General features: G+C 44.7%; 1 protein-coding gene across 1 annotated transcript; it reads right to left on the bottom strand.

The window, feature by feature from the left end:
- Positions 1-5,803: 5,803 nt before the first annotated feature.
- Positions 5,804-17,754, bottom strand: TXNDC15 (thioredoxin domain containing 15). Its single transcript, XM_069969603.1, has 5 exons — positions 17,605-17,754; positions 12,681-13,150; positions 10,473-10,636; positions 8,151-8,281; positions 5,804-7,229 (listed from the first exon to the last, which is right to left on the bottom strand). The coding sequence occupies exons 1-5, from the start codon at positions 17,672-17,674 to the stop codon at positions 7,033-7,035; spliced, it is 1,032 nt and encodes a 343-aa protein (XP_069825704.1). The 5' UTR covers positions 17,675-17,754; the 3' UTR covers positions 5,804-7,032.
- Positions 17,755-18,690: the final 936 nt, after the last annotated feature.

Raw genomic sequence — 18,690 nt, 5'->3', positions numbered from 1 at the left:
GAATCCAATTATTCATGGTCCTAGCCACTCGGGGCTTTCTAAATTCAGTGGCTCTATTGTTATCAGTGAAAGTGCGCCGTTCCTTATCCACCGTAAATTGGACGGCTGAAATAAGGGACCAGATGTCCACATATTGATTCGCCCATATCTTCTCCCTAGTTTCCGCATCCAAATGCGCACCCAAAGGGCTGATACCACAGAAGAAGGCCTCCTTGTAGATACCAGCCCTAGGTGGGGGAGGCTTAGAAACCGTAGAAGCAGCCGGGACCACGCTCACGGCGGGTGGGAAAAGCTTACATAAAATGGACTGTAAAGCAGATAAAACTTCACTGTTACCTGACTCACCCGCACCCCAAGCTCCCGTGAAATTAAACTCACCACTCCCCGATGCAACCGGGTCGGACAACGGAACAGGTGGAGGAACAGTCGGTCCCGCCGGATCAGAAACGGGAATGGTCGCAGGAACAACAGCAGGCTGGGATGACCTCCTAGATGAGAGAGAATATTCCCGCCGTCTACGGTGACCCCTCGGGCTCCGACCAGCGACCTCCAAGGCGCTCGTTGAACCGTCAGAAGTCGACGGTGACTGCCAACGGGAGGACCTGGAACGCCTACGGCTTTCGGAGACCCTGGATCGTCGTCTTGAGGTGCGATAATGGTAACCAGACGACCTGCGGCGGTGGTAACGCCGCAGGCTCTGAGAGGCTGAGGAGGAGCGAGATCTGCGTCGACTGGAAACACTCCTGCGGGACTCCGCTCCGGCAAGTGGGACTGGTAGCAGGGCCCCAGCATGGGAGGCTAGGCTGCAACCGGCAGGCTCAGGGGCAGCAGCCCCGCTGGCAGTGAGAGGGACAACTGACGGCAACGCGATTACACTAAGGGGAGGCTGGGCCTGGGCAGAAACAGCCATTTCACAAACTGCCGGGGTGCTAACCGGGGCAGCCTCTGGCTGACTATTAATGACCGGCTGCTCAGAGGGGATGGGGCATCATCAGAGGATATACTGGCCATTCCTCCCATCCTGAGCCAGGGAGAAGCTACAACCCGGCCAGAAAAGAAATCACTAGCAGGGGAATGCTGTGCAGCCGCCTGGACCGCACCGCCGGGATAGGAGGGGTTAATAGACTGCCGGCACTCCGGGGGGGGGGGGGGTGGAGGACAGCGCAGGCAGGGAGAGCTGAGGTCCCGGAGCAGCACTGGCGGCAGTAGCCAGCGAAGAGCGGGCGGGGGAAGGAGAGGAGGAGTGGGAGCTGACCTGAGGAGGAGGGAGAGCAGATGCAGAGTGTACAGCAGCGCCGGCATGTAGGGACCTACCACGCGCCGAACCGGAAGAGACAGGCTGGGGCTAAGCTGGTCGGGAGCGCGTGTGCGCCTCGCAGAGCGCCGACCAGTCTCGGGGAGCGGAGGTGGAAGGGATACCGGAGGGGGGCTGATCCCAGTCAGGAACCTGCTGAGCCAGCCCTCACCCTCCGTAGCGGCACGCGCCTGCAGCGCGGCCATTAAGAACTCATCAGCCGCAGCCATGGACGAACCACTTCCAAAATCGCTAAGTGGTGCAGTGGACCCGGGAACAGCTCTATATATACAGGTACCCTCCTCTTTCCCAGCGCAGCTTCCCATAGGCTAAAAAGACCGCCAAGGCCCAAGATTGGATACAGCAACAGTGATGAGGAAAGGAGGGAGGGAAGGAGAGAGGAAAACATTAGTTAGAACTTTTAACCCATTCCTGGCGGCAATAAGCATACAGCCTACAGAATATGGAGAATGGCACATGCAGTCCGCCTGCGCCCTTCTTAATCAGTCGGGCACGACACACCCGACTCGTTCCTTCCCCGATCCTTGTATGTGCAATAAAGCAGGATGATTCAACGCCAAGTTGGTGAGTGCCATCTTTTATCTATATACTGTACCTGCATTGTTGGGACTTTGTTGTTCAAGACTGAGCACCATCTGGTCATGTGAAACCTATGGTCTGGACCGGAGCTGTGCCATCTACTTTGTTGCTGCTTGTTGATAAATTTTAAAGCCTTCTCTAAAGGCCAGATCAGCGTAAGATTGGGCATTTTCTCTGTTCTCTGCACTTCAGTGTCACTTTTACACAGGAGCATTTCTGACAATGCTCCTGGCCAATAGTCAGCCTGTGTAAAAGGCCCTTTAGGGACAACTGGCAGCTGAAATCTTGCTGCAGTTTTGCAGCGAGGTCCGCTATGAGGTAAGGTTCTGGCAGGTCCCTGTCAATACATACAGCAGTCTGAAAGACCGCTGCGAGAATGTAATTCATCCGCCCCCCTTAATTGGCTCCCGCTGTCTGTATACATTACCTGTCTCCTTGCTGCATGGGGTCCCGGCTTCCTGCTCTCCCACCCAGCCAATCTGCAAAGCAGGAAGCCCAGGGACCTGCCAGGACCTTAACCCGTAGCGGATCTCGCAGAGAGATTTCCGCTGCGAGTCGTCCTGTGTGAAGGCACCCTATATGGGTTATCCAGCATTAGAAAAACATGGCCACTTATTTCCAGAGACAGCACCACTCTTGTCTCCAGTTCAGGTGTGGTTTGCAGTTAAGCTCCATTCACTTCAATGGACTAGAGTCGCAAAACCCCGCCCAAACCAGGGACAAGTCGGGATCACTGTATGACTGAGATCAGAGTTTGTTAGGTGTGCAGTGTAGGCAATTCTCTGTACTCCAGGTTGATACTATTATCCTGCTGTAGACCAACATATTATGGAACCATGACAGGAGACATGTTTTGCAGATATTTTTAGCCCATAGAAGATTGTCTGGAAATAATTATAGCAAAGTCTTGAGTCATATGAACCCGAACGCTCGGCATCAGATTCCCGCTGTCTGCCCGCTCCGTGGAGCGGGTGGATACAACGGGAGGACCGCCTGGAAAACTGGGATACAGCCTATAGCTATATCCCAGTTTTCCAGGCGGTCCTCCCGCTGTATCCACGCTCTCCATGGAGCGGGCAGACAGCGGGAATCACTACCGAGAGTTCGGGTTCGTACGAGCCCGAACCGAACTCGGTTCGGACCATCCCTAGTCAGGAGAGATTTTTAGGCTCTGGAGGTTATATAAAAGAATATTTTGTTGTCTGTCTGCAGATGGGATATGATTGTAACTTGGCCTTTGATTACCAGTGGCTGAAGAAGTTGGATCAAGCCCTAAGGAGTCTAGGAAAACATACCTATGGCTGTTTTCCCAGACACTAGGACTGCATCCAACTTCTTCAGCCACTGGTATTCAAATGCTGAACGATCGTGTTGTGCTCATCTCTAATTGCTACACATTGTGTAAACCCTGATTCCATGCTCTACGCTAGGCCAAGCAGAAATAATCTGACCGTTATACTGCCATGCCAGGATAGCAGAAAAGCTGCATTTGGGTTACTTGGCAAAACCACACGCTTCTGGCAGTACTCCAGTATATGATGTCTATGTCTGTGTATCATGCGGGTATCAGCAGAGCAGAGACTGAAATTACCTTCTGGTCCTGGTGCACAAGTTACCACAGCAATGGTTAATAGCTGGCATACATTTCCACAGCAATTCTGACTGAATTTTGGTGCATAGATCCTTCAAAAGTCAAGCATGTACAGAGTTACTGTTTTTTGGGGTAACCTGTGACATATCAAAAGTTACTGATCGCACCTGGTCTCCTCCTGAGACCCGCTGTGATACGGAGATACAGATGAAGTGCACTCCACTCTGTAAGAAAGTGAAAGTCAGATTTGCGCACTGCCTCAGCGGAATCTCTGCATTGCAGCAGTTGAGACCATATGTCTGATAACATGTCAAGGCTTAGGCTACATTCACACGCCCGCAAATTTACGGACCTTACGAACAGGGAAAGAATGTAACGGATTCTTTTGTCGCCCAGCATGATGTCTCAATATCATGCCGGCAGCGGGGAAACTCTTTGAAGTGCTGCAGCACTGTAGTGGCAAAGCTGTGGCATGGATGATGTGCGATTGTCTGGAATAACTGAACTCCCTGTATCATGATTCATTATGATGCCAGGAGTTCTGTATCAATTTAAATCTACAGTACCGACACAGCCACACAGATGTTACAGTACAGCATGAAGATTTAAACTAATAAAAAATAATACTAGCTGATCCCAAGGTAATGCATTCCTGCATGTCGATCTTTGATTACCAGACCCATTGTCTGCAGCAGTTTTGTATAAACACAGCATGCAGTCACTGCATGCTGGATCTACAGAGACTTACAGGGACCAGAGATGCATTGCTAGGGGAGCAATAAGGTGCATAGTGTGTATCTGGCCAAAAGTATTTTTTAATATGTTATTACTTATGGAAAGTAAGACAAATTTCTAATGTACATTAATTATGGGAAATGCACATATACTGCTATTTCCCTTAATTTATTAGATCATGGAGTGTCATGGTGCGTTTACACAGAGATTTATCTGACAGATTATTGAAGCCAAAGCCAGCAATGGATTTGAAAAGAAGAGATTCCAGTCTTTCCTTTATGACCCATTCCCAGTTTATAGTCTGTTCCTGGCTTTGGCTACAAAGATCTGTCAGATAAATCTCTCTGTGTAAACACACCATTAGAATTCTCCCAGAAACCGTAACGTCACGATAAAGGGTGTAATTCCTATGGAGTGTCAAGCAGGGGGCGCACTATATATAGAAGTCAATAAGTACCATTGACTTCTATATATAGTGCGCCCCTGCTGGACACTCTATTGAATCAATATATGTGTATGTAAAAATGTTATGTACACTACGTTTTGATTGAATACATTTATGAAATACTTTGGGGAGCAAGTGTCCTTGCTCCCCAAAGTATCCCATAAATGTATTCAATGAATACATTTGGAGGGCACCGAACAGGGAGGGAGAGAGGTGCCTGTGCATTTACCTCCCTGCGCGGTGCTGGGCACAAATGCATTAAATCAAAACGTACCGTACATAACATTTTTACATACACATCCATTGATTCAATAGAGTGTCCAGCAGGGGCGCACTATATATAGAAGTCAATGGTACTCATCGACTTCTATATAGTGCGCCCCCTGCTGGACACTCCATAGGAATTACACCCTTTATCGTGGCATCAGTTTCAGAGAGAATTCAAACACTCCATGATCTAATAAATTAAGGGAAATAGCAGTATATGTGCATTTCTCATAATTAATGTACATTAGAAATGTGTCTATTTTTCCATAAGTAATAACATATTAAAAAATACCTTTGGCCGGACTTCTCCTTTAACTATCATCTGGACTTGTGGGTTTTTGCTTCAGATAACCTGTGGATCCACAGCAAAACCTACAACAATAGGATTTAATTACGGATGTCTTCTTTGATAATAAATACAATGGAAAACCCTAACCCAGTCAGTGCACTTTCTACAGCAGAAATGGATGTGACAGATGTAATAACCCACATAGCGAAACGATTTTTGTGTGGAAATATTCTGCATCATGTGGATGCGATTAAAGGGTTTGTCAGCACACTGTCTGTTCTGGGACCTAGAACCTTTTTAAATAACTGACAACAGTGACATTGGGTCATCAGACTCAGGATCTGGTGTTCATAGTCTGCTATCAGACCAGGCCAGGGACATAGGGCTGTATTAGGCTACTGTATAACACAGCATTTGATTATTAAAATGGCCACATGTAAAATGACATTTCACTGGTAGCAGACTCTGTAGGGAGAGCCAACAGACAGCAGCAATACATTGACTCGAGACTGTGGCGAGATTGCCCCCTCATAAAAACTTCTTCAAAGACACATGCAATAAACAATAAATGGCAGAGTAAAATTCTGAGAATCAAAATTCTTTAATTTAGTTTTATTGAATATTTACAGCACATATCCATTTCCAAAGAAGCGTTCAGAACGCTGTGAACACCACCCCCCCATTCAATCTCCAATAGCTGCATGGTGCTACTGAGATTAGCAGGAACATGGTGCGTCTATGGGGCGAGGCAGTTTTCACAGCATTTAAAATGCATATGTGGAAACCCAACCTAAGGGCCCTTTTACACAGAAAGATTATCTGACAGATTATCTGCCAAAGATTTGAAGCCAAAGCCAGGACTGGATTTGAAAAGAGGAGAATTCTCAGGCTTTCCATTATGACCTGATCTCTGTTTATAGTCTGTTCCTGGTTTTGGCTTCAAATCTTTGGCAGATAATCTGTCAGATAATCTTTCTGTGTAAAAGGGCCCTAAGACATGAGTCCTGGTAACATATGTACACCTGTCTCCTATTTCAGAAACCTTTCTAATGGTGTGTTTACACAGGCAGATTTATCTGACTGATTTTTTTAAGCCAAAGTCAGGAAGACCATAAACATGGAACGGGTCATAAAGGAAAGACTGAGATTTCTCTTCTTTTCAAATCCATTGCTGGCTTTGGCTTCCAAAATCTGCCTGTGTAAACGCACCATTAGCAAAGTTCTGGAAGTGATTTAGTTGGTTCTGAAAGCATTTAAAGAAGCACCGTCATGGGGACTTTTTGACACAACAGAGAGACATGAAATGTTTTGATTGGGCAGGGTCTGAGTGTTCAGACCGCAAACGTTCAGAAGAACGTGCAGGGAGAAGTCCACGCTCAGCACATTCTCTCCCAGCTCTGTGTCATGTGACCTGGACGGCCACATAGTGCACATATATGGAGCAGTTTCGCTCACACAGAGCAGAGTGGAAAGCCCACAGTGGTCAGGTTGTCTCCTTGCTCATTCTACTGACCATCAGGGTCTGAACACTCAAACCCTGGCTGATAAAAACCTTTGACATGTCAAAAGCTTTTTTTTTTTGACAGGTACACTTTAAGGTTTTAGGACATGTCATAGAACACTCAGAGTCTGTGCACATGCTTAACAACTCTACATTAAAACAAATAGTCATTGCAAGTCACAAAGTCCAGTCCTCCACTGATCAGTGTCCGATAATGGCCTAGACATATGTTGTAATAACACCCTTTACGCCATTTACAGAGATGTACAATGTCAGCAGGCATCAACCAGTCCTAAGGGGTTTCAGAGAGTCATTCCTGGTGTTCATGTTCTTGCCCTGGTATAAGCCATCGGATCCTATCAGTTTGCATAGTGGCATAAACAATAAAAGATGTCACATAGACGACAGAGAAAACAAGCAGCCAGTCTATTCCAGCCTGAGGAGTACTGGGTAGTGGACCGTCAAGGTCCGCTTCTGTCACAAAAACCTCCGGTTTTGCTTCAACACCTGGAAAGAAAAACTAGGTTAGAAACCATTCATTAACAAAGTCATGAAAAATTGGCACATGACATTTGTTCCTGTAGTGTTGTGACAAACTGGAAGATAGATGAGACTCCCCTGCGGCCCATCATCTAGGTCTTTATTAAAGGAGTACTTCAGCTATGGAAAACTATTTAAGCATTGCTTCCCTTGGGTAGAAAATAATAAAGATGCTATTCTTATCCCACCACGCTCCCCCAGTGTCCTCCTACAGCATCTCCAGGTCTCCTGCAGATTGTGGCCATTACCAGTACAGAGACAAACTCATCTCTGCAGTGACAGACCTCTCAGCCAATCACTGGGTGCGGCGCTGTCTCATCTCAGTCGGTGACTGGCTAAAAGGGCTGCCACTACAGAGACGAGTCTGTCTTAGAAGTGGAGTTGGAGTGGAGACCCGAAAATGCCATAGGATACTGGGGGAGGCCGGTGAGGTAAGAATAGCATGTTTACTATTTTCTACAGAAGTAGTATAATACTTTTTATATTATAAGAACTGGTTTTATAGGATTTTTTTTCTCTTCTGATGTCAAAGAAAAGTGTGTGTATTAAAGGAAGGCTATCACATTAAAAGTGTGGTCCAATCTGCATGCACCACCAAGACCACCCACTGGACCAGAATGAGTAGAGCTTTAGAGCAATAAATGACATGTTATTCTGAATCTAAAACAATATAACAATATCTTAATCTGCTCAGCATCTCCTGTATTATTCCATACTACTTGCAGAATAGTGCATTCTCTGCGATTCCATTTACATATTGTTTGTTCATGCTGTAAAGGTATTCTGATTTGGTGGTACACTGTGAAGACCCATGTCACAGCTGGATCTCGATTAACAGAAAAAAGAGGGCCCAGACCCCACCATGTTCAGCCTAATATGTGTATGTACCTGATTGATTGAATATAAATGACTTAAAAGATTCCAGGTTCCTCTCACTGTGGTTAAACCGTGCCATGGGCTTTGCACCTTGAAAGAGCAGGATGTTGGGAACTGCGACTGTACCAAATCTAGTGGACAGGCTAGGAGGGAAGTAAGAGCAGGTTAGATATCACACGGATAATATAATGTAAAATAACTATTTCAGCAGAAATCTGTAGCAACAAACAGAATAGCCTAAGGCAATAAAAATGGTTTACACTGCAAGAGCGTAATCCTATAGGAACAATAGAACGATATAATAGCAGCAAATTTGATGGGCTTTGTAGTAGGGCTGGGCGATATTGGCCTAAATCAATATTGTGGTTAATCGTACATGTATCCGCGGTTACGATAATTGAATAATAATTAGGACACTCCCCTTTTTGCAAGCCACACCCGCTTGGCCGTGCCAAACTGGCAATATTTTGTTTCAATAAATCTAAAAATAAATAAATAAAGGAACTCATTGAGCAGCAACACACGACTGTGCCATTTAGTCTATAGTCATTATTATCTCAGCAGAGACCTGGACATGTATACAAAGGTATATAGTTATGTACACACTACAGGATGTTTATACACAGGTATACAGCTATGTACATACTACAGCTGTAGGAGCAGTGCAGACTAGGAAAGTAATAAACCCTGTTACTGTATCAGATGTCACCTCTCTAGACCGATCGTAATAATCCTATAACTTTACAGGACGTCACCTCTCTACTCTGTTTACACATGGATACCATAATCCTATTCCCACATGTGATACCTCCCTGCAGAGCATTCTCACAAATGATAATAGTCAGCAGAACTTTTCGCTACTCTCCTTCATTGCAGACCATTGTCCAACAACACTGTCCCATATCCTCCCACATGACAGGTCTTTGCAGAACATTTCCCCCCTACAAAGCATACCCATGCAGCACATCTCTGCAGAGTAACCTCCCCCCAGTACAACTCCCTGCAGAGTATTTATTTCTTTGGAGAATTCGCCCACAACACCTCTCTGCAGAGCATTGTACCCTTCACAGCACCTCCTGACATAGCATTCCCCCCACGACACCTCTCTGCAGAAGATTCCCCCCATGACACCTCTCTGCAGAACATTCCCCCTATGCAGGGGCGTAACTAAAACTGGCTGGGCCCTATAGCAAACTTTTGATTCCATTACCACTATACTGTTACCAACCAAATCCAGTATGTTAAGATGCATAATACAAACAGTACCAGTTTACATGGGACAAATATTACCAGCTCTCACTGGACAGGATGAGCCACTGCGGATAAGTGGAGACAACACGTCTCCACACACAGGACGCACTGCCGGCACACTACAGAATCCTGATACAATACTCACAATATTAGGGATTATCAGGACCTTAGATCGGTGATAGCCACTGCTTTGCTGAATCTATGTGGTCCAAGCCCGACCCACCGAGGCTGTGTGAATACCATCCATGATTGGATTGCACTATGCTGACACTGCAACAGCGGACTCACCTGCTTACTAGTGTTGCTCTTTACCATACGTCATAGGTGACGATGCAACACAGTGTCATAGGAGATTGGACCATCAAACTTGGCGTCTCTGTGTTAACTTATCTGCTCTAATTCCTTATGGACTGACTGACACAGGGCTTAGACTTACCTTTGTGTTTTATTGTTTGACAGACATTGGTCATTGTGCATATATGGACCGACAGGGGTCCTTGTTTTCTGTTTAACACACCAACATGGTTGTTTCCTTGTGAACTACAGGGGTTTTATATACAGACTGACATGGGTCTACTCATGAATTGCAGTGTATTACATACTGGTTATAGATATTAGTCTTGATTCCTTGTTAGTTTTATGACAACCTGGACATGTACGCAGACTGACTTGCAATGTCTGTCTTATTGTAAATATTTATAGGAGCCTGTTAGGGTCCATTTACACAGAAAGATTATCTGACAGATTATCTGCCAAAGATCGGGAGCCAAAGCCAGAAACAGACTATAAACAGAGATCAGGTCATAAAACCCATTTCTGGCTTTGGCTTCAAATCTTTGGCAGATAATCTGTCAGATAATCTTCCTGTGTAAATGGACCCTTAGTTAACAGCGATTGTATAGCTACCAGTGGCTCATTTTGTACAATAAACCATATAGATTACACATAGCCCTACTTTAGTCTTTGTTTCTAATTTTTCTTTTTCCATATACATCATGGGACATGTAAAAAGGGACAAAATCCACTTCCCTGTCCACAATTCCACATGTAGCTCTATGCCTTCTCTAAACAGATCAACCATACCTGCTGTGCTGAGATGCATCCAAGGCCAAGAACTGTAGTGTTGGGAAGGCTCTGGGTAAGGCATTGAAGTGAGGCGCTAGGGCAGCAGAAAACTGACACCAAGGGGTGAAGAACAAAACCATGGTGCACTCACTGCTATTTGGATTAAGAAAATCCATAAGGTCCTGCAGAATAAAGAAATGCTTTCTATTATTGGTGGAACATAAATGTATGGCATGGTAGGAAATGTTATGAAACGTGTGCAAAACTTCATTAAAGCCTTAGGCTATGTTCACACTGAGTAAATCAGGCAGAATTCAATCTCGCCTGTCTCAGTGTGCCATAGCCTGTCTATGGGGAAGCGCGTGCTCCTCCCCTGCTGCCGCTCTCTGCTCCCATGTCTATTCTTTGAGTGGAGGGCAGCGGCAGCGCGCTCTCTCCCATAGACAGGCCAGGGCACACTGAAACAGGCGGGGTTCCGCCTGATTTACTAAGTGTGAACACACCCTCATTGTTATTTGAAGGTAAATTTTGACACGTCATCAGACTTACTTCTGAGATACAATGCAAATGTGTATGGGGACAAAACCCAACAGTTTCTTTTAAACCAGAAAACCCCTCTAGGGTGGGTTCACACGTACCATATCCGAAGCGGATTCAATGCTGCGAGTTCACGTTAAAATCTGCTGCGGATACCTTCCCTGTAACTTCAATAAAATTACATACTCGCAGCATGATTGTCATCCCGCTGCGAGTATGTAGATGCTGGCCCCCTTAACCCACAACCACCCAGAACATATTTTACCAGGTCCACACTACGACTACATCTGAGGCTCCCAGCTCCCGGAGGACCCACCCAGCCAATCAGTGACTGCGGCAAGGCCACGCATTTAGCTGAGCGGGACCTACGGGGATCAGGAGCCTCAGATGCAGCAGGAGTACGGACGAGAAAAAGTATGTTCCAGGCAGTGGTGGGTTAAGGGGGCCGGCATAAAGATGACAATCCCGTTGCAAGTATGTGATCTCACTGAAGTGACAGGGAAGCCATCTGCAGCGGATTTTGCTGCAAACATGTGAACCCACCCTTAGGCTGGAAACACACACTGCAGTTTTTTGAAGTACGGACACTGCAGTTTTTATGCCAAAACAAGAAGTGGATTCAAACGGGATCGAAAATATAAAGGAAGGACTTCTACTTCTCTTTCCTGTTGGATCCTCTTCTGGCTTTGGCACAAAAATTGCAGTGTGTGTGTTTCAGCCTTAATCATTGAAGCCAAGTGTTTTATTCATTCCCATTGCCATGAGGGTATAGAATCAAGCACCTACCAATGAGTCTGCCTTAAAAGTGTCAGCTATCTCTGGTAGCTCCTTGGAGAAGGGATAAGGGCCTTTAGGCTATGTTCCCACCATTTGCTACCAAAACCAGGAATGAACTGAAAACACAGAAAGGCTATGTTCACACACACACACTGTTTAAATTGAGTGGATGTCCATCATTTAATGGCAAATAACGGCCATTATTTCAAAACAACGACCTTTGCTTTAAAATAACAGACGTTATTTGCCATTAAATGGCGGCCATCCACTCAATTTCAACAGTGTATGTGAACAGATCCTTTCTGTGTGTATGGTGAATATTAGAAACATAGAAAAATGTCAGCAGGAAAACACCACTTGCTCCATCTAGTCTAGTTCTGAGTTGTTCAGGATATGGAGGCTGGAGACTGGCTGCATCCACTGCACACACAGGAGAAGCTGCTTTATATCTTTGCCTTATTCCCTCAGAAGTCGCCCCAGAATCTTGTAAGACATTACACAGAAGATGCTGCTGTGTGATAAATAACTCCCCTGGTGTCTGACTGGCTATATTTTGAGGAAATGGAGTCAGAATCGTTCCTTGATAAAATTTAGGAGTCGGAGCCGCAGCTTACTGACTCCACAGCCCTGGTAAAGACACATCATTTGGCAAGAAAGTCACTGTCTTTTTTCTAAACCTGGATAACCCCTTTAACCTGCTCACAAGTCACATCACTCATACTAGTCATCTATTTCTTCCAAGTGTTTTACCCACAGGCCCCAAACCTGCACAAAAAGCATATTGTAACCACTGCGTATTCCTCTGCACTCCATAAATATAGTAAATCCCATAAAAGCATCTCCAGATCCCTCCCTCTAATAGTAATACCATTACCACTTACAGCAATCACATACTAGTCGCATATATCATACCTGAGAAATATTAAGGATCTGCAGAGTAAAGTTCTCCACATTAGTGATGTTGCGGTCCTCACAGTTGACTTTCAGAGGCTTACTGCTGTCTGTGGTGTTCGAGTCATCGGTCTTGGCTTGTTCTGGATCTACAGGGCCAGGTTCCATATTTTGGGTCTGTTCTTGCTCTTGGTCACCAGTATTACTATGCGTACCATCACTTGGGCCACACTCAGCACCACCCACTGCAATGTCACACACTGGATCCGCACCAGCTCTGTCCTTCATGTCCCTGGGTAGCATAGAGAGCAGCACAGCAGGGTCGTGCTGGTTGTCTGAACTCTGCATGGCATCGGCAATCTCAGCAGTCTTATACTGGACACCCCCAGTAACACGGCCATCCTCATTCCTTACTGGGGTTGCTATGGTGCTGGTGCTCTGAAGGATTTCTGCCTGACCTTCTTCTGGATAAACATCTACATTTTCATTACCTGTAAAATTGCAGTAAAAGAAAAATACGCCTTAAGACAGTGAAAAGATAGAATGGGCCAAAGGTGGGCTACAAAAACATCCACTCTGGTGACTAATAATAAGGGGACACCATTTATAGGGCATATTCTCTGGTTACTAATATTACTAGGACACTATTTATAGGGGTGCTGTTGGTTAGAAATATACTATGAGGACACTATTTATAGGGGTTAGCTGTAATATATTATGAGGACACTATAGAAGTGCTCTCTGGTTAGCTTTAGTATATTATAGGAGCACTCTATGGTTGGCTGTAATATACTATGGGGACACTATAGGAGCACTCTATGGTTAGCTGTAATATACTATAAGGACACTATAGGAGCACTCTATGGTAAGCTGTACTATACTATGGGGACACTATAGGAGCACTCTATGGTTAGCTGTAATATACTATGAGGACACTATAGGAGCACTCTATGGTTGGCTGTAATATACTATGGGGACACTATAGGAGCACTCTATGGTTGGCTGTAATATACTATGGGGACACTATAGGAGCACTCTATGGTTGGCTGTAATATACTATGGGGACACTATAGGAGCACTCTATGGTTGGCTGTAATATACTATGGGGACACTATAGGGGCACTCTATGGTAAGCTGTACTATACTATGGGGACACTATAGGAGCACTCTATGGTTAGCTGTAATATACTATGGGGACACTATAGGAGCACTCTATGGTAAGCTGTACTATACTATGGGGACGCTATAGGAGCACTCTATGGTAAGCTGTAATATACTATGGGGACACTATAGGAGCACTCTATGGTTGGCTGTAATATACTATGGGGACACTATAGGAGCACTCTATGGTAAGCTGTACTATACTATGGGGACACTATAGGAGCACTCTATGGTTAGCTGTAATATACTATGGGGACACTATAGGAGCACTCTATGGTTAGCTGTACTATACTATGGGGACACTATAGGAGCACTCTATGGTTAGCTGTAATATACTATTGGGACACTATCTATAGGAGCACTCTATGGTTGGCTGTAATATACTATTAGGACACTATAGGAGCACTCTATGGTTGGCTGTAATATACTATTAGGACACTATAGGAGCACTCTATGGTTGGCTGTAATATACTATGAGGACACTATAGGAGCACTCTATGGTTAGCTGTAATATACTATTGGGACACTATAGGAGCACTCTATGGTTGGCTGTAATATACTATGGGGACACTATAGGAGCACTCTATGGTAAGCTGTACTATACTATGGGGACAGTATAGGAGCACTCTATGGTGAGCTGTACTATACTATGGGGACACTATAGGAGCACTGTATGGTTAGCTGTAATATACTATGGGGACACTATAGGAGCACTCTATGGTTGGCTGTAATATACTATGGGGACACTATAGGAGAACACTATGGTTAGCTGTAATATACTATGGGGACACTATAGGAGCACTCTATGGTGAGCTGTAATATACTATGGGGACACTATAGGAGCACTCTATGGTAAGCTGTACTATACTATGGGGACACTATAGGAGCACTTTATGGTTAGCTGTAATATACTATGGGGACACTATAGGAGCACTGTATGGTTAGCTGTAATATACTATGGGGACACTATAGGAGCACTCTATGGTAAGCTGTAATATACTATGAGGACACTATAGGAGCACTCTATGGTAAGCTGTACTATACTATGGGGACACTATAGGAGCACTCTATGGTTAGCTGTAATATACTATGAGGACACTATAGGAGCACTCTATGGTTGGCTGTAATATACTATGAGGACACTATAGGAGCACTCTATGGTTGGCTGTAATATACTATGGGGACACTATAGGAGCACTCTATGGTTAGCTGTACTATACTATGAGGACACTATAGGAGCACTCTATGGTTAGCTGTAATATACTATGAGGACACTATAGGAGCACTCTATGGTTAGCTGTACTATACTATGGGGACACTATAGTAGCACTCTATGGTTAGCTGTAATATACTATGAGGACACTATAGGAGCACTCTATGGTTAGCTGTAATATACTATGAGGACACTATAGGAGCACTCTATGGTTGGCTGTAATATACTATGAGGACACTATAGGAGCACTCTATGGTTAGCTGTAATATACTATGAGGACACTATAGGAGCACTCTATGGTTAGCTGTACTATACTATGGGGACACTATAGTAGCACTCTATGGTTAGCTGTAATATACTATGAGGACACTATAGGAGCACTCTATGGTTGGCTGTAATATACTATGGGGACACTATAGGAGCACTCTATGGTTGGCTGTAATATACTATGGGGACACTATAGGAGCACTCTATGGTTGGCTGTAATATACTATGAGGACACTATAGGAGCACTCTATGGTGAGCTGTAATATACTATGGGGACACTATAGGAGCACTCTATGGTTGGCTGTAATATACTATGAGGACACTATAGGAGCACTCTATGGTTGGCTGTAATATACTATGAGGACACTATAGGAGCACTCTATGGTTAGCTGTACTATACTATGGGGACACTATAGTAGCACTCTATGGTTAGCTGTAATATACTATGAGGACACTATAGGAGCACTCTATGGTTGGCTGTAATATACTATGAGGACACTATAGGAGCACTCTATGGTTAGCTGTAATATACTATGAGGACACTATAGGAGCACTCTATGGTTAGCTGTACTATACTATGGGGACACTATAGTAGCACTCTATGGTTAGCTGTAATATACTATGAGGACACTATAGGAGCACTCTATGGTTGGCTGTAATATACTATGGGGACACTATAGGAGCACTCTATGGTTGGCTGTAATATACTATGGGGACACTATAGGAGCACTCTATGGTTGGCTGTAATATACTATGAGGACACTATAGGAGCACTCTATGGTGAGCTGTAATATACTATGGGGACACTATAGGAGCACTCTATGGTTGGCTGTAATATACTATGAGGACACTATAGGAGCACTCTATGGTTGGCTGTAATATACTATGAGGACACTATAGGAGCACTCTATGGTTGGCTGTAATATACTATGAGGACACTATAGGAGCACTCTATGGTTGGCTGTAATATACTATGGGGACACTATAGGAGCACTCTATGGTTAGCTGTAATATACTATGGGGACACTATAGGAGCACTCTATGGTTAGCTGTACTATACTATGGGGACACTATAGGAGCACTCTATGGTTGGCTGTAATATACTATGGGGACACTATAGGAGCACTCTATGGTTGGCTGTAATATACTATGGGGACACTATAGGAGCACTCTATGGTAAGCTGTAATATACTATGGGGACACTATAGGAGCACTTTATGTTTAGCTGTAATATACTATGAGGACACTATAGGAGCACTCTATGGTTAGCTGTACTATACTATGAGGACACTATAGGAGCACTCTATGGTGAGCTGTAATATACTATGGGGACACTATAGGAGCACTCTATGGTTAGCTGTAATATACTATGGGGACACTATAGTAGCACTCTATGGTAAGCTGTAATATACTATGGGGACACTATAGGAGCACTCTATGGTAAGCTGTAATATACTATGGGGACACTATAGGAGCACTCTATGGTGAGCTGTAATATACTATGGGGACACTATAGGAGCACTCTATGGTTAGCTGTAATATACTATGGGGACACTATAGGAGCACTCTATGGTAAGCTGTAATATACTATGGGGACACTATAGGAGCACTCTATGGTTGGCTGTAATATACTATGGGGACACTATAGGAGCACTCTATGGTTGGCTGTAATATACTATGGGGACACTATAGGAGCACTCTATGGTTGGCTGTAATATACTATGGGGACACTATAGGAGCACTCTATGGTTGGCTGTAATATACTATGGGGACACTATAGGAGCACTCTATGGTGAGCTGTAATATACTATGAGGACACTATAGGAGCACTCTATGGTAAGCTGTAATATACTATGGGGACACTATAGGAGCACTCTATGGTAAGCTGTAATATACTATGGGGACACTATAGGAGCACTCTATGGTTAGCTGTACTATACTATGGGGACACTATAGGAGCACTCTATGGTTAGCTGTACTATACTATGGGGACACTATAGGAGAACACTTTCTGGACTGACACCGATTGTAGTTGGGGGCGTGGTTTAGTATCTTAGGGCGGGGCTTATGTTTTTAAAGCAGCGGTCTCTAACCTGTGGCTCACCAGCTGTTCCAAAACTACAACTCCCAGCATGCCCTGCTAGAGAGAACCACAGGCTGCAGTCCGCGGATTCAGTCTCCCACGTGACACGTATAGGAGCCCGGACTCCTATCCATCCTCTGCAGGGGGAAACAAGCCCCACTCTCCCTCACTATAACCACGGCCCCAGCTCGCGCTCTTTTCCACGAACAGACGACTCTCACCTCCAGCGGCCAGTGCCAGGCACAGGACGTACACGCCACATATTATCCCGGGCCGCACATGAAGCCCCATGCTCCGTCCGATTACCTCATCTATATACAGACATCTCTGCCTTATGCGTTCCAAGCTGAGCTCTACAACATTTCCGGCCTCTGTACCTGACACGCTTCCGCTACAAACACCACTCTGCCTGACAGTTCAGACGCAGGAAGCCTCCATTTCCTCGACGACTCTGCAGAAGTCTACAGAAAAATGGCCGCCATCTCACCAGCTGCCGCATGAGGGCGCCCGGAGCCTGTGTAAGCGGAGAAGCGAGATCGCAGGCAGACGAGGAGGCGCATAAGCTGCATTGTAACAGGGATATCTGATGGGAGATAGTGGGCGTGTGTGGGCCTCAGAACATCAACTACAGAGAGGGTTTTCAGGATTAAAAACCTAACTGCATTGTTGCCAAATCAGAGCCACACCCGTCTACAAGTAATATGTGGTATTGAATCGGTCCCCATTTATTTCAACGAGAGTTAAGTTGCAATACATGAAATAACCTGTGGACAGGTGTGGCGCTGTGTGTAGAAGCAGCCATGTTTTTCTAATCCAGTGGCACTGCTTTCTCACCTAACACTCAATTTTTCTAATGTTTTTTCCCTCCCCAATTTAAAGCTTATTCTTTGTATTTGTATGTTTATTGCCACCCTTCATTTTACTAACAAAATTATTTGCGAAATGAAAAAAAAACAAAAAACAAAAAAAAAAACACAATTATTGTTAGGCAAATTTACCATACAGTAAAATTGACATATTAGTGTTTTTGGGATCAGTTAGTCCATTAGCATCGCCATGTTCTGACCCTTATGAATTTTGTTTATTCACAGGGCTGTGTTAAAGGGGTTCACCAAAAATTGTTATCTTCCAGATCAACTGGTGCTAGATAGTGCCAAAGATTTGCAATTTACTTCTATAAAAGAAAAAAAAAAAAAAAAATCTTTTGTCTTCCAGTACTTATCAACTGCTGTATGTCCTGCAGGGGGTGTGTATTGTTTTCCAGTCTGACACAGTGCTCTCTGCTGCCACCTCTGTCCATGTCAGGA

The sequence above is a fragment of the Dendropsophus ebraccatus genome, chromosome 1, assembly GCF_027789765.1.
Source record: "Dendropsophus ebraccatus isolate aDenEbr1 chromosome 1, aDenEbr1.pat, whole genome shotgun sequence".
Lineage (NCBI taxonomy): Eukaryota > Metazoa > Chordata > Amphibia > Anura > Hylidae > Dendropsophus > Dendropsophus ebraccatus.
Note: the sequence above shows the minus strand (reverse complement) of the source record. Positions and strands in the feature narration are given on the sequence as shown.